This window comes from Acomys minous, assembly GCF_964271855.1.
Source record: "Acomys minous genome assembly, chromosome: 17".
Lineage (NCBI taxonomy): Eukaryota > Metazoa > Chordata > Mammalia > Rodentia > Muridae > Acomys > Acomys minous.
In genome coordinates, this window is record NC_140500.1 from 70,672,056 (window position 1) to 70,687,896 (window position 15,841).

At 43.7% G+C, this 15,841-nt stretch overlaps 1 protein-coding gene across 2 annotated transcripts in view; it reads left to right on the top strand.

Annotated features, from left to right (window-relative positions):
• Positions 1-15,841, top strand: part of KCMF1 (potassium channel modulatory factor 1) — a 65,654-nt gene that overhangs the window by 42,560 nt on the left and 7,253 nt on the right. For both annotated transcript variants that reach the window (XM_084766556.1, XM_084766555.1), the window contains exons 3-4: positions 506-645; positions 12,967-13,068. In XM_084766556.1, coding sequence (XP_084622682.1) covers positions 506-645; positions 12,967-13,068 — 242 coding nt within the window. The remainder of the gene's footprint in view (positions 1-505; positions 646-12,966; positions 13,069-15,841) is intronic.

Consider the following 15,841-nt stretch of genomic DNA (forward strand, 5'->3'; position numbering starts at 1 on the left):
TATCTCCTTAGGGTTCTGTCACTTCCCAATAGTACCACAGGCTAGGGACCAAACCTTTATCCATGGGCTTTGGGGGAACACTTGAAACTACAGCTGAGGGGAAATAGTTTTCCTCTTACTTGCTTTTGGGGAGGGAATCCTGAGTCCCATGTGCCAAGAAAGGTTTTACAAATGTTAGGCATTACTAAAACCCCACTTGAAGCCAGGCTTCCCACTGTAATCTTATACTTGTAAATGGGGTCTCCTCCCTCCCGTACCCCAGCTGCAGTCCTTTAGTCCAAACAGAGGCAGATTTGTGAGTTCTAGGCCCCCTGGGTTACACAGGAAGATCCTGTCTCAAAAATTAAATAACTTAGAAAAACAACCCAAACCTCACTTAACAAGAGGGTGGGGTTATTGGTATTTCAGGCAACACCTTTTCCTTCACACTGTTGTACACTATGACTATATTTGTATATTTGAGAAGCATGGGTATTCCTCAATACAATTCCACTTTATTTTTCAGATTTGTACTATGGTGGGGAAGCTTTCTCTGTAGAGCAGCCACAGTCTTTTACTTGTCCCTATTGTGGAAAAATGGGCTACACGGAAACATCTCTTCAAGAACATGTTACTTCTGAACATGCAGAAACATCAACAGAAGTGGTAGGTGAAACTTTTTTTAAATGGTGTAACATGTTACTTCTGACATAGACACTGTCATCCTCCTCTTGCTTAGTATAATAGACTGTATAGTAATTAATTACTTTCAATAGCAAATTTTAGAGCCCTAGAATGTTGCGTTTCTTCAAGATACATGCAGAGGAATCTAATCAAAGGCTGGGCACGATTGAGGGGACCCTACTCATATGTCTTTTTAAAAGATCCTTGTTATTGCTCTGTGCTTAACTTTTCTTCTGTAAGTCTTTGGTTATGTATAAGCAGTAATCCTCTGATTTTGTGCACCACTGGCCTTCTTTGGTTTCCATCAGACCTATTGTAGCTTCCTAGGTCAAAACTCAGTGGTTCCCAGTTCTTCCTTCCTGATTTGTCTTGTTTTGTTTTGGCTTTCGAGACAGGTTTCTCTATGTAGCCCTGGCTGTCCTGGACTCGCTTTGTACACCAGGCTGGCCTCGAACTCTCAGAGATCCACCTCCCTCAGCCTCCCGAGTGCTGAGATTAAAGGCATGCGCCACCACGCCTGGCTCCTTCCTAATATTTTTCCCCAGTGACTAACAGCCAAAGACCAAAGTAAAATAAGAAGTCTTAACTTGAAAGCTTTCTAGATTTTTTTTTTTTTACCTCACATCTGAGTCACTAGGCTTTTTACTTTAAGCAGTGATAAATACACCTAAAAGAGTCCCATCCAAGATAGTGGCTTACAGACAGGGAAGAACAGATCAAGGGAGAGAAAGAACAACTAGAGAAGACAGTAAGATAAGAGGAAAGGGTGGGATAGGAATATAGTAGGAAAGCGAGCTAGGTCTGAATGCTCAGTTCTTGCCCCTTGCCCTTGGTAACTAACAGTAGATAAAGTGAAGTGTCTGTGTGCATTTGTAAACCCTGACTCTGGAGGATTTGCATGCACCTCAAATAATTCTCAAGGTGGACACAAAACTCGGAACATTCAGAGAAATGAAGTAGCACACTCAGGCATGCAGGTATTTAAACTTGGCCAGAGGCCTCTGCTGCAGGCTAACATTCGCTTTCATAGACAGCTGTCTGGTTTTACATGAGATTTTTATAAGATTTTGAATTCAAGATTGAATTAACTTTATCTTGTCCTCAAACCAAATTTGACTTGGAGTACATCAAGGGGAACTCTAGAGTACTTTGTCACACTGTTTGTTCTGATTGGTTCTTTCCTTGTCAGATAACTGCTTCCTCTTGTGTCATCCCAGGTCACAGCAGAAAGAATCCTGATATTCAGTCTGTCCCCATCATAACTGCTGTGGAAAACTTGTGGTCATTTTTCTGTTTTTATTTCTGTTGAATCTTTTTGTTTTGTTTTGTTTTCAAGATGGTTTTTCTGTATAGCCCTGCCTGTCCTAGACTTGCTTAATACATCAGGTTGGCCTCAAAGTCACAGAGATCCACCTGCCTCTGCCTCCAGGGTACTGAGATTAAAGGCGTTTGCGACACTCCCCACCTTCACCCCTGCCCGGCCTCTGTTGAATCTTTTTATTTAACTGGGTGGGCTGAGTTCTTTATGAAAAACTAGGCATCCCTAAGATCCATAGATGCCAGTAGGCTCTTGTGTAGTTTGTTTGTTTGTTTTTTCAAGACAGGGTGTCTCTATGTAAGTAGCCTTGGCTGTCCTAGAACTCTCTTTGTAGACAAAGTTGGCCTTCAACTCAAAGCCATCCACCTGCCTCTGTCTGCTGAGTGCTGGGATTAAAGGTGTGAGCCACCACACCCACCTCCTAGTGTATTTCAATTACTTTGGTGGGCAATGTAACTGTAATACTGAGGTCACCAGATCTCGAGACCCCCAAAAGACCACCAGGACTCAATACCGATGCAGCATACACAGGGTCTTGTATTATGGACTCAGAGCTTCAGATCACAGTCCTTCCTGATGCCCGAGCTCCAAGGACAATGGGCTTAATAAAGGGAAGTGGGGTTGTGGGTCCCAGGAATGTTGGCCTTCAGGCAGGTTGGGTGGGGGCTGGATCTTCAGGGGAAGTCTCTTTATCCCAGAGGAACACTGGGAGCTAACCGTATGTAATCGCTCCGGTGGAGTTTCTGGGGACTGCTGGCAGGTGTCGTTCCCAGAACAGGGAGAAGGCCACCTAAGAGGACATCTCATACAGACCATTATTAATCGCAGAATATACATTACATATAGAATATGGCATTGATTTTGTCCTTACATAACTATACAGTTTTCCACTTCCAGAATCAGATAATCCAGTGGAAAAGCAAGTCCTTTCCCTGATTTACTCATCGTCATAAATGAAAAATCAAGGCTGAACAGTCTTGCCTGTATTCTTTGTCGGAAAAGCAACTATTCAGAGTTGTTGACACGCCTCTGTTCTGATACAGTGTGAAAACTAAATACCCATCATTTACAAACACTTTTACAAGTTTGTTTAGTCATTTACCTGCATTGAGCTCCAAGTACATAGCCCAGGGCAGTCCTCACCATTCTAGTTTTTCATATTTATTTTGTCAACTATATTTTAAGGCTCTCTCTCTCCTTAGCCCTTAAGTTTTGCATGAGTATCAAATTACACTGCCATGACCAAGCCTCACATATTTCCAAATGAAAAGCAGCAAGCAGACAAGGACCTGTGAAGGTGCAGGGTCATGCCAGGGCACTCATGGTGGCCCACAGACTAGTGTCCACCCCAAAGGAGTACTGCTAGTGAAACCCATGCCTCTCTCCATCTCTGGCTATTACTCTGTGTTAGCTGTGAATGCACGCGTGTCACGTCTTGCCCACCATGATTTGTTGGGATGTTGGGGGGGGGGCTGTTTTTTGTTTTTTTGGGTTTGTTTGTTTTGTTTGTTTGTGTTGTTCTGTTTGTTAATTTTAGGGAAAGGGTAGGAGTTGGTTCACCCCATTGTGGTTTATGTTCTGGATATTAAATTGCGCCCAGATCACCAGGCTTGGCAGCAAGTGCCTTGACCTGCTGAGCCCCAGGCCAGACATTTTAGTCAGGAAGTTGAAAAGTAAATACCTTCATTTTGATGTGCAGTCTAGTGTTTCTTTTTTCTGTCTAGTTCATTATAACGCTTTTATTCTGGCAATCACTGCGTTATGTCCTCTAGACCAGCTCATGCTTCACTAAAGGATTTGGGAGCCATGCCTTCCCCCTCCCCACACACCCCCCCCACCCCCGAGACAGGGCTTCTCTGTGTAGTCCTGACTGTTTTGTTTTGTTTTTTGTTTTTATTGAGACAGGGTTTCTCTGTGTAGCCTTGGCTGTCCTGGACTCGCTTTGTAGACCAGGCTGGCCTCGAACTCACAGCGATCCGCCTGCCTCTGCCTCCCAAGTGCTGGGACTAAAGGCGTGCGCCACCACCGCCTGGCTTGCCTTCTAATGATCGGCATCTTTTTGCAATGTTGTGGGGCAAGAGACTGTCATTGTACACAGTTGCTAAATTCTCACTGATAGTTGAATGGCTACTGAGAGTCTACTAAAAACAGAATTTTACAGAAGCTTTGGCTTTTATGTTTTTCTTCCTTTTTCCCTCAGCCTGAAGCTCTTTGGATCAACTATAGCACCATGCCTTGTTAAGATTCATTTTTTAAGATCATTCAAGAAACTTAAGTTTGCTGGGCAGCGGTGGCGCATGCCTTTACTGCTTTGAGAATACAGAGAACTCTTTAAAACCAAACGCCTGGCTGAGGGTGTGGCTCCATGGTTAGATACTTGAATGGTATGAAAGAGACTCTGGGTTTGCTCACCAACAGCGCAAGAAAAAAAGGAAACAAAACAGAAAAATAGCATCTGTCGTAGATTCTATGGTAAGGGAGTTACTCGTTTAAAACAAAAGGATAACAGAGATTGGGTATGTGCTTGTAAGTCACAGTAATATTTATGTAAACACCAAATACGAGAAATGTGATTTTGAAATGAACGCTCATTTTTAAATGTTTTAGTCGTGTGTTAGTGGGGTTCGTGGTGTACACAGTACATTTTGGTTGTATTTCCCCTATCCTCTCTTGTCTCATACACCTTCTCAACCAGCCCCATTCTTAATTTATTATAATTTTTAAAGCCCAATAGTTTCACTGGGCTCTTTAAAGCAATATGGCTGAGGACTGTTTATAGGGCCAGGGGCACCTTACCAGTGCCTGCACCACAGGAGAGGGTGTTTGTCCCTCCGTCCCTGTCAATCGTTAACTGCTTGTAAGTCTTCAGGGAGGGCAGAGTATGAACCCCTCTGCCTTCAGTGTTACAGTGTTGATGGCTCAGTGTTTCTCAGTATCATAGCTGCTGTGCGGTCAAGAGTGTAGTGGCCTGGCTTTGCAGTGATCAGGTGCCTGGATAAACTGACAACATGTCCACTCCATGGTATGGTTAAAGGGAAGGGTTTTTGTTATAGGCATCTGGAAGAGACCAGAGCAGAGAGAGAGGTAGACTAAACATGGCTGGCAGACTAGACCTGGCTAGGGTTGTCTGCAGGAGAGCAGAGAAGAGCAGAAGATAGAGAATAGAGAAAACAAGAATACAAGAGTTCTAAGTAGAGTGAGGAGCCGTGAGCTGGAGGGAGCTTAGGGTAGGGGAGGTGGAGAGAGGAGCTAGGATGCTGTGTGGGCTTTGACATGTATAACAGGTACTTGTGATACTGAAGGAGCTTGGAGAGTGGCCTGTGTCTTGATATGCTGATAGATAGCCAAGTGCCCCTTTTGCTGGAGGTAAGAGAAGTGACTGGTTTTGTTAGAGGGGAACTGGCTTCACACGTTCCTGGGGAATGAATGCTGGCTTTTATTCAGCCACCAGAAGTCCTCCTGTAGTCCGGGTTGCGCTCATACCATTTCTGGGCGTTGGGATTGCCGTTGTAGTTTCCTTTGAACCTGACAGCTCCCTGTGATGCTTCCATAACCATAGACAGGGTTTCTCTGTGTAGCCCTATAGAACTCATTCTATAGACCAGGTTGGCCTCTAATTTAGAGAGTCACCTGCTTCTGCCTCCCAAGTGCTGGAACTACACCCAGCCTTTTTTAAAAAAATAATTTAGCTATTAGTATTTCTGCAGATTTTTAAGTTGCTATCATGGAAGAAAAGGTTAAATTGGGGGTTTGAGATAGTAATAAGGTGCATGTCACTAAGCCTACACAGCAAACGTACGTTGTCCTTTACCTTCTGCCATGCATGCACGTGGGCATTACAGCACAGTCACACACAAATAAATGAATTTTTAAAAAACTCATTATTTTATTGGAGAAAATTAAAAAACTAAATCTACCTTATTAGATGGGAGTTATTCTAAAGCTGAGGACTTATTGCTGTTTTGATTTGTTTTTGCAGTTTTTAAGACTGGGTCTCACTCTGTAGATCAGGCTGTCCTTATAGAGATCCACTTGTCTGCCTGCCAGGTGCTGGGATGAAGCCGTGTGCGCTGGCCTGGACCTGTGCTTATGCACTAAGAAGACAGCAAGTGCTTAATGAATTGGCTGGGCCATGTGATGGCATTGTGCGGTGTGGGTTCTGCTCCTTGTGGAGGTCATTACACAGAGCAGCATGCAGGAGGGCGTTGTGCTTATCATAGTTGTAGGGGATGCCCCTGTCTGAAGCCACAGTCACAAGGCGTAGATGTTTTTATGTTAATTTGTATAGGCCACATACAGCCTTGAGATTGTATTTTTATGATTGGGGGGGGATCAAATTCACAAAGGAAAGAACAAATAGGCAGAGTTCATGTAAGACAACAATGGCTCTTGATGATGACAAATGTGACACTTACCTTCAGTGCACGTAGATGCCATAATGTAGGGAAAAGGCCAATCTCTCCTTTTTGACTTGGAGAAGGGGCAGTTCAAGAAACAGTTGTGGAGGGGTGGGGGTTGAAAATTTGATGTGGCTTTGAAAAGAATGGGAAGGAAGAGACATAACCAAGATGCATTGTTGAGAAGAAAATAGCAAACAGTATTGCATTGCACTGGGAAATAGAATTGGATACCACAGTGAGACCAGATAGCAGGGAACCTTTACTTTACAGCCAGGAAGCTGTCCCCTTGGTTTGATGGGGACATTTTAACTCCTCTACAGAAAAAAATGATATCTCCATTTTCATGCCTGAAGGAGAGATAAGCCTGTTTTTTAGGATCCCAGGTGTGGGATTGGAACGCTCTTGTGAGAGAACAGGTGAGATTAATTCACTAGACGAGCAACCACCTACTGCGAGAGCTTGATTGTTGCCAGCTGAAAAGATCCCGTGAACAGACTCTGGGAGGAGATATATAAATGAGCCCAGAACTGGAGGCAGGGCTTTTTGGAGATTTGGGATAGTTTTGGCTGTTCATTGCTGTACTTACAGAACTGCTCAAGGGAAGGCTTCAGGGCTCCGGCTCCTGCTGAGGTTCTGGGTTCTGGTTGCTCTAGGTTCCAGCAGAAGAAATCCTGCTGATTGTGCCAGGAGAATCGTTCCTCGGAACTGATATCCTTATGGTTTTGTTATTGTGTCCATTAATCCTCATTTCCTATTGTTTTGGTTAGTCGGGTTATAAGTGAAGTATGCTCGGTCACTAAGTTGGTAATAAAATATAATCAGTTAAGAAATTTGAGCCTACACATGCCACTTTACTTGTCAGAGAAACAATAGATGGTAGGTATTGTCTGTGTGACCTTTTGGTTCTTTGAAATATGACAGACCTACGTAGCCATGCTGATTGCATGAATGAATGTGGATCATGGAAAATACCCCAGAGAGCTGTCCCTTGTCAGAGAATGGGTATGCACCAGACATTTAGTGGCACCAAAAAGTAACAGGAAAAAAACAAAACAAAACAAAACAAAAAACAAAAACCAAATGATACCGAGAATTCATAAGCTTTTGAACAGATATTCTCAGAAGGAAAAAGGGTTTCCATGGCTTTAAACTTAATCAACTTTCAGAGGAATTGATACATGGAGATGAATTCAGGTGTTTTCTCAAGAATCATATGGTGCTTGCTGTAACAAGATGGCAGTTACTCTAAAGCTGAGCGGTTATTGGTGTTTTGGTTTGATTTTGTTGTTCTTAAGACTGGGTCTTACGGTGCCTGCAGCTGGGAATGACCAAGTGGCTTGCATGTACCAAGTCCTGCATTCAGTCACCAGCACCAAGAAGGAAGCAGTAGCCTTGCCAAGAGTTAAGGTTCAGAGGCCATTTTCAAGTAGTCTGAGAACGAAGAGGGTATCTGTCTCACAGGGCAAAGACTCAGTGTGTGCGCAGTCTCCCTTCCATGCTGCAGCCTAGCTCAGAGAGAGTCAGGCTCATGCTGCGTCAGATAGGCACTTTAAAGGGGGGTGGTATGGGAGGGGGGTTGCCACACTGTAGTGTGGAGGTCAGAAGACAGCTTTGTGGAGTTGGCTCCCTCCTTTCACATGAGTTCTGGGGGTGCAGCTCCAGCTGCCAGTCTGTACAGCAACACCAGAGCGTTCTCACCAGACCCAAGTAAGCAGTACATTTAAGTAGATTTTTCTGTGGCTGTGAGTGTATAAAATGGACACAAAATTTCTTTCTTTCTTCCTTCCTTCCTTCCTTTCTTTCTTTCTTTCTTTCTTTCTTTCTTTCTTTCTTTCTTTCTTTTTCTCTTTTTCTTTCTTGGCTTTTTGAGACAGGGTTTCTCTGTGTAACAGCCCTCCTTGTCTTAGAGCTCACTTTGTAAACCAGGCTGGCTGGCCTGAAGCTTACCTATGAGTTCAGCTAGCAAGAAACCTAGTCTCAAAAATAAATAAATGAATGGCTCCTCTAACACTAGCTACCAGCACTCTTGTTTTTTAACAAGAGCTCCATACATTCTCTGCCTCTGGAATACTGGAACTCAAAGTATTCTTATGAAGGCCAAGAGGAACACAGTACATGGTAGAACTTAAACCCCTCTCCTGTTGTTCTTAAGCTGTGCATGATACCCAGAGCAAAAATGGTCTGGTGCAGTTGTATTTGATGGAAGAAAGAAACCAGAGGAAATCTGAACCTGTTTGGGACTGAAAAATAATTGTGCTGGAGTTGTGTGGTACTCTTGTTTAAAAACAATCTTTAAACTTCATGTTGCTGCTCAGAGATCCATCCACTACCACCACCTCCTTTATTTTGAGTCTAGGTTTCTCTTGGTAGCTGGAACTCATGGGCAAGCTAGGTAGACAGTGAGCCCCAGAAATCTAGCAGCATGTGCTGCCACACCCATGGGCTCTCAGGAGTAAAAAGGCAGGGCCTTGGTGACAAGATGAGCCACAGAGAACGACCCGCACAACTGCAGAGACAGAATAAACGGAAAGGGTGTTTGTGATCAAAGGATTTTTGGTTATCTAAGTAACAGTAGCATTTGGCTTTTTACTTAACAAGGAGGTAGGTTTTGGCTTTTCCAGACAGGATTTTTCTGTAGCCTTGGCTGCTTGGACTCACTCTGTAGACCAGACGGGCCTCAAATTCACAGAGATCTGCCTCTGCCTCTCTGAGTGCTGGGGTTACAGGCGTGCACCGCCAACACCTGGCTAAGATAGACATTTTAAATACCACAGTTTGTTTAAGCTGTATTTGCCACCAGCCGTAAGACCTGGGATTCTTGTTCAGAAATACAGGTGTTACCCCTTCTGAATCTTTCTCCACGGCCAAGGAAAAAGGCACTTTTCACAAATATTCCAAGTGATTTATATTCTTGGCCAAATTTAGGAAACACCAATTTAAGCCTGTTCAGTAAGCCTTATTGTTGACTAATTAAACTGATGTGTTAGGAATTTTCATGTAAGAATAATAGAGATCACCGTGCTGTGTGGTGGGAGCGTGGTGAGTATGCTGACAGGCTGTCGGGAAGGAATTAACTGCCATAATAGAGAAGGTCATTTAAACTTAGCAGTTGTGCCCCTCACAGACAGCTCTGCTCCCTCCTCCAGCCCCAACTATGCCATTCCACCTCCTTTTTGCTTATTGAATCCTGTTTTGCTTGCATTTTAATTTTCCCTCTTGCTTCCTCCTTTGCCCCTCAGGAAGTACAGCCCTGCATGACTCTGAGGCTTCAGGCATGCTCAGTTTGCTAAGCGCAAAATGTACAGTGTAAAGGATAACCAGGCCTCTGTTTCCATTGACTCTGAAACTTGGTTTCTTCACCAGTTCTCATTTGTGTTGTGGTCCAGTGGCCCAGACATGATAGCATTTTCTACCCTGATCTAAATCTGGTCTCTTGGTTTTCTGTGCCAGCTTCCAAGCCTTTCTAGTAACGGCTTCATCCTCAGTGACTCTTTAACCCAATCTTCTGATTTTGTTGGTTTTGTTTTTGTTTTTAAAGATTTGTTTATTTATTTACTTATTTATATAATATGCTGCCTGCGTGTGAGCCAACGGGCCAGAAGAGGGCATGAGATCTCATTATAGATGGTGGTGAGTCACCATGTGGTTGCTGGGAATTAAACTCAGGACCTTTGGAAGAACAGACAATGCTCTTAACCTCTGAGCCATCTCTCCAAACCACCCCCACCCCCACCCCACCCCTTATTTTTTTCCAAAGACAGTTTCTTTGTGTAGCCCTGTCTGTCCTGGAACTTGCTCTGTACACCAGGCTGGCCTCAAACTCAGAGATCCCCCTGACTGTGCCTCCTGAGTGCTGGGATTAAAGGGATGCACCACTACACCTGGCTTAGTTCCCTATCTCAGAGGTGCTTTCTAGTTTGTAGAGTGTCTAATGGGGCATTCTTAGTATTGGTACATTTGGTATTTGTACTGTCCACTCTGTCATCATCAGAGGAGATGGCCATCTGACAATACTTACATGTACATCAAAGTCCTTAAGCTTCTCCAGCTATCTTAGTGAAGTTCAAGTCATATCCAAGGCGAGCCTAAAGGACCCTTAGGAGAAAGGGCCTTTCCATATGCTTATTTTTCTCACTTTAATCCCAGCACTCAGGAGGCAGAGGCAGGCGGATGGATCTCTTAAGTTCAGAAACAGCCAAGGCTACACAGAGAAACCCTGTCTTGAAAAACAAGCCAAACAAAAAACTTACATGGTGTTACTGATCCTCTAATAAAATTGTACATAATTCAGTGCTTAATTGCTGAGAGATGAAGTCTAGAAACTCTGCTGGTGTTTACTCTTTCAGTCACCAAGATGTGATGGGGCTGGAAAGTGGCCCAGTGGTTCAGAGCACTCATTGTTCTTCCAGGGGCTCCGCGGGGCCACCAGAGCCACCTCTCAACCCAGTTCAGGAGCTCATAGCCTCTTCTGGCCTATTCACGTACACACACAAGGAGGACCCACAGATACATATATTTGAGTAAAAAAACAAAACAAAACAAAAAAACCCACCAGACTGTGATACTGTTCCTTTAAAGCTTGCTTTACTTTTAAAGTTTGGCCGTGGTTTAAAAAAACAAAGACAAACCATATTGTAGTGCATCCTTCGTTAAGTTTATAATCTTAGAGCCAAGTATAGTAGCACACACTTGCAATTCAGGAGGCAAAAGCAAGAGAATCCCTGCATCAAGGCCACCTAGGGCTACAGCCAAGATCGTGTCTCTTAAAAATCAAGTTTATAAGCTAACTAGGCAAGGCAGAAGCACCCAGACCGTTGAGTACTCATCAGATCGCTGCCATCTGTATCAGAACACAGGAATGGCACCAAGTGGCTTGGGTTTCTAATGACGAGTTAACAGTTTGTAAACGCTCGGGAGCAGACGCTGCTTTTCTTTTCAAGGGAGACAGAAACTGCACTTGAGAGAGTGTGCTGGCTTCTCTCCCTTCGCTTTGGGCACATTCCATCCTAGCCTTTCTCATTCCTTTTGCAGGCTGTCTGCCTCCTTGTTTTTTCTTGTGAGTATCTAGATGTTCTTAGTTATTTTTCAGGCTAAAGCCATAAGTAATCAGGACAGCCAGCTGGGCATTAGAGACTGGTTATCAAATCACAGTCACTGAAGATGGGAAGTTGTGTTTGCTTGGGCCTCAGGAGTCGGGTCTGTCCGTCTTCTACATTGGCTTCTGTGTGCCATCTTCCCAGTTTGTCCTCTCGTGCTCCTGTGAGCAAGCTGCCGTAGTCCCTGGTGGCACATGCGCTAGAGAGGTGATTGGCATATGGTAGAGAAGAAGCACGCACCTCAGCTGTTAGCTACATCCCTTGCTCTGCCTGCTTTCTTGTTAAGACTTAGGAACGTCTCCTACTTCAAGATAACAGCCTCTCTTAATAGTTTCTTACTTTCTATCTTTTATTCTTCCTGCCCTCTATTCACTGATTGTGATAAAGCTATTTCAAGATGGCCTTCCAGCAGTTGGCTCTAACCCTACAGCATGGCTATCCTGAGTAGTACCCTTGCCCTGGCACTCTGGTTCTCACTCATCTCTGAATACACGCCGTTCAGCTGCTCACTGATCTGTTGCTGAACACACCTGCTTTCTTTGACCCCCTTTTTCTTCTCCATTGTCCCCTCCTGGCAGCTGCCAAAATTACCTGCTTAACTGCCCCTTGGTTCTCTCAAGCCAATAAAATGGTCCTCAAGCTTTGGGGGGGGGGGGTAATTCCTTCCCAACTGTCCTCTCCTCCACCCGTGTGCACATTGTTTTATTCTGACTTGTTGCTTCTCCTGCCATAGGGCAAACAAGGAAGTTCACTAGTTGCTCCCCATCCCCTCTCCCCTACCTTGAAGTTGTATTATCAATAGCCGTTACCCCATTGTCCATCTTGTGCTACTTGCTTGTTATTGTTTGTTTGTTTTGTTTTGTTTTTTCGAGACAGGGTTTCTCTGTGTAGCCTTGTCTGTCCTGGACTCACTTTGTAGACCAGGCTGGCCTCGAACTCACAGCGATCCACCTGCCTCTGCCTCCCGATTAAAGGCGTGCGCCACCACGCCCGGCTTGTTCTACTTTCTATAGCTATCTCACAGCTATATTCTCTCTCCCCCTCCCCCTCCCCCTCCCCCTCCCCCTCCCCCTCCCCCTCCCCCTCTCTCTCGTAGTCACTCACTGGTGTGGAACTTACCAGGTAGATTGGGAACCCCGAGTATCCTATCTGTCTCTTCAGCCCACGACTACATTTTAGTCAAGTACTTGGGGTCCTGTTTGGAGAAATATGCCTTTGCTTATTCTGAAACTACTGTTCAAGGCTGAACTTAGGTAAAAATGTTTATTTTTAAAGTTTTGAGCAGAAGCTGTTTGACTAGACCATGGATCAACCCCACCGATAGACAACTCTCCCAGAAGTCAGGTTTGAACTGCTTAGAACTCTTCACAGTGCGAGATGGCACTGCAGTTCAATGACAGCAGTGCTGGCTCTGCTGGGTTGAAACTGGGTTGTGGGCAGGGTCTCTCAGCAACGGTGTACTGACTCTCTCGCTTTGTTTTCATTGCAGATTTGTCCGATATGTGCAGCGTTACCTGGAGGCGATCCTAATCATGTCACAGATGACTTTGCAGCTCATCTGACACTTGAACACAGAGCCCCTAGAGATTTAATATCCTTCCTGAGGGTTTGCTGGTCACACTGGTGGTTAAATGGCTTTTGAGAATAGTATTCCCAAAGAGAATGAAACTGGTCTCTAAGTTATTTTTATTTGCTTGACCTTTTAAAAGTGTCTTTGTTTTTTTAGACTCATTGTGCTGACTTCAAGTTAGAAATTGCATTTCTAAATCTGAAAGTTTAAGTCAATTAAAAAATTACTCAGCCTATCTGTCTGCCATACTTTCTTCATATTCCATAATCCAAGCTTAGACTTGTTCTGGAACAAACTGGTAGGTGTTGGTTGGTTGGTTGGTTTTTACAGTCTGTAGCTCATAGTTGCTGCTTTCCTAACTAGAGGTACAGCTTCTTAGACTAAGGGAAGGTAAAAATAAATGAAAAGATCAAGAAAATGTAACAAGCCTGAGAAACAAGAAGCCTGAGCCAGCTTAGAAGCTGGCAGTAAGTGGACCCTCCCACTCCGTGTTCAGGACACACCAAAAAGCACAGAGGAAACAAGGAGTTGTTGTTTGTTTGTTTGTTTGTTTGTTTGTTTGTTTTTTAAGACAAAGTCTTTGTAGAACTGGCTGGTCTCAGACTCACAGATCCACCTACCTCTGCTACTTGAGTGCTGGTGTTAAAGGTATATGCTCCCACACCCAGCTGGTTTTTTCTTTTTCTTTTTCTTTTCCCCTCTTTTTTTTTTTTTTAATTGGGTCTATAGAGGTGGCCCAGTGGTTAAGAGCTCAGCTTCTCTTTTAAGGGCCCAGATTAAACTCCCAGCACCCACATAGGCACTCAATCCGTCTGTCACTCCAGTTCCAGGGGATCTGACAGCTCTTCTGACATACATATGGTGTACAGAAACCCATGCAAGCAGACTACCCATACACATAAAATAAAAACTTCTTAAAGATGGAAAGAAGTAAAGTGGGCTAAGAGCACTTAGGCCTTTGGGTTACTGTGCATTTCTTAGGGCATGCTACACAATAACAGGAAGTAAATGATAAACCTGAATTCCTTTCTTTCTTCTTCTTTTTTTTCCTTTTCCTTTTCTTTTTTGGTTTTGCAAGACTGTCCTGAACTCCCTTTGTAGACCAGGCTGGCCTCAAAATCACAGTGATCCTTTTGCTCTGCCTCCCAAGTGCTGGGATTAAAGGTATGTTCCACCACCGCCCCGCTTACCTGAATTGTTTTTTCTTTTAACAAATTCTGGGGCTTCTGATGATACATTGTGCATTCAATAAAGATTGTCCCGTATCATCTGAACCTGTTTTGTAAGCCTTCCGTGAATACCTTTGGTTACTGAGGAAAGGTTAAAAATTTGAAAAGTACAGGAAAATGGGGGCTGGAGAGCAGTAGCTGTTCTTCCAAGGGTCCTGAGTTCAATTCCCAGCAACTACATAGTGGGTCAGAATCATCTATAATGAGATCTGTCACCCTCTTCTGGCATGTAGGTATACATGCAGGCAGAATACTGTATAAATAATAAATAAATCTTTAAAAAAAAAAAGTACAGGAAAACAAAAGGTACTTTACATACCAAATTTTAAAAGAGAAAGTGCTGCAGTGACATACCTGAAAGCATGTGGAGTTTTCAGATACCTCCAGTGTCATGATGTACTCGTTTTTGGATATCTTCCTAAAAGTGCCATTCTCACCCAGCTACTTCTTAAGGACAACCTGGCAGTGCTGGAGAGATGGCTCAGAGATTAAGAGCACTGGCTGCTTTTCCAGAGGTCCTGAGTTCAGTTCCCAACAACCATGTGGTAGCTCACAGCCATCTATGATGTGATCCAATGCCCTCTTCTGGCACACGACATACATACATGCAGGCAGAACACTTTATACATAATGATTTTTTTTTAATCTAAGAAAAACTGCACCAGTGACCTGTAGAGCCCAAACTGTCATCCTGAGCACCACTGTGAGACTGCACATTAAAGTGACTTATGCAGAGCTGCTTACCCTGATCTTCAATGAGTCCAGAAGTACCAGCCAAAAATAAGCCAGCAAAGGAATTGCCATCAGAAAGTTGCTACTTGCCTCTGGAAGTACGTGGTTTCTTTCTCTTTCTTCCTCTGCTTTCTTTTATTTCTTGTTTTTTCCTTTTCTTTTTCTTTTTGTCTTCATGATTCTTTACTGTTTGGCTATTTGCTGCACAAGACCTTGTTCACTTTGACTCACATCTTTGACTTACATTCAATAGAAGAGTATGGCTCCAAAAATTTGCTATTAATCTGTGTCTAGTGATAGAGCAATTCAAGTATTTTCTATTTAGCAACAGAACTGGAAATGAAACTTGAAAACAGAATTTAAAGCTAACGTAGATGAGCCAAATCTACAAAATTTAGCAAAATTGTTGAGCTGGCTCCTTTTCATAGCTGTTTCTTATAAAGCTCCGCATTAAGATGACCGTAGATAAGTGACCAGGCAGCTCTTTTGACCTCTGTGGAACGGTGGTCCAGGTCTAGAACCTGTAAGAATACTCTGGACCATCAGCACATACAGTCTATACATGGCTTTTCTCCGTTTGATTGTATTTGTTTGGTTTTTTTGAGTCTGTCCTAACTGTGGCCCAGCCTGGCCTCCTTTGTCTTCTTGCCTTAGCCTCCTAAAAGTCAGGATTACAGGCACTCACTGTCTTGCCTATCTTAGCCTGTTGCTTAATATTGAGTATCTTTCTTAGGGCTAATGGGCTTCATACATAGTGTTGGAACCTCTATATTCTAAGCTAAAGGTGCTATTTTAATCTGCTTACAATTTAGGAATTCCCAAAGCAAGAGCTC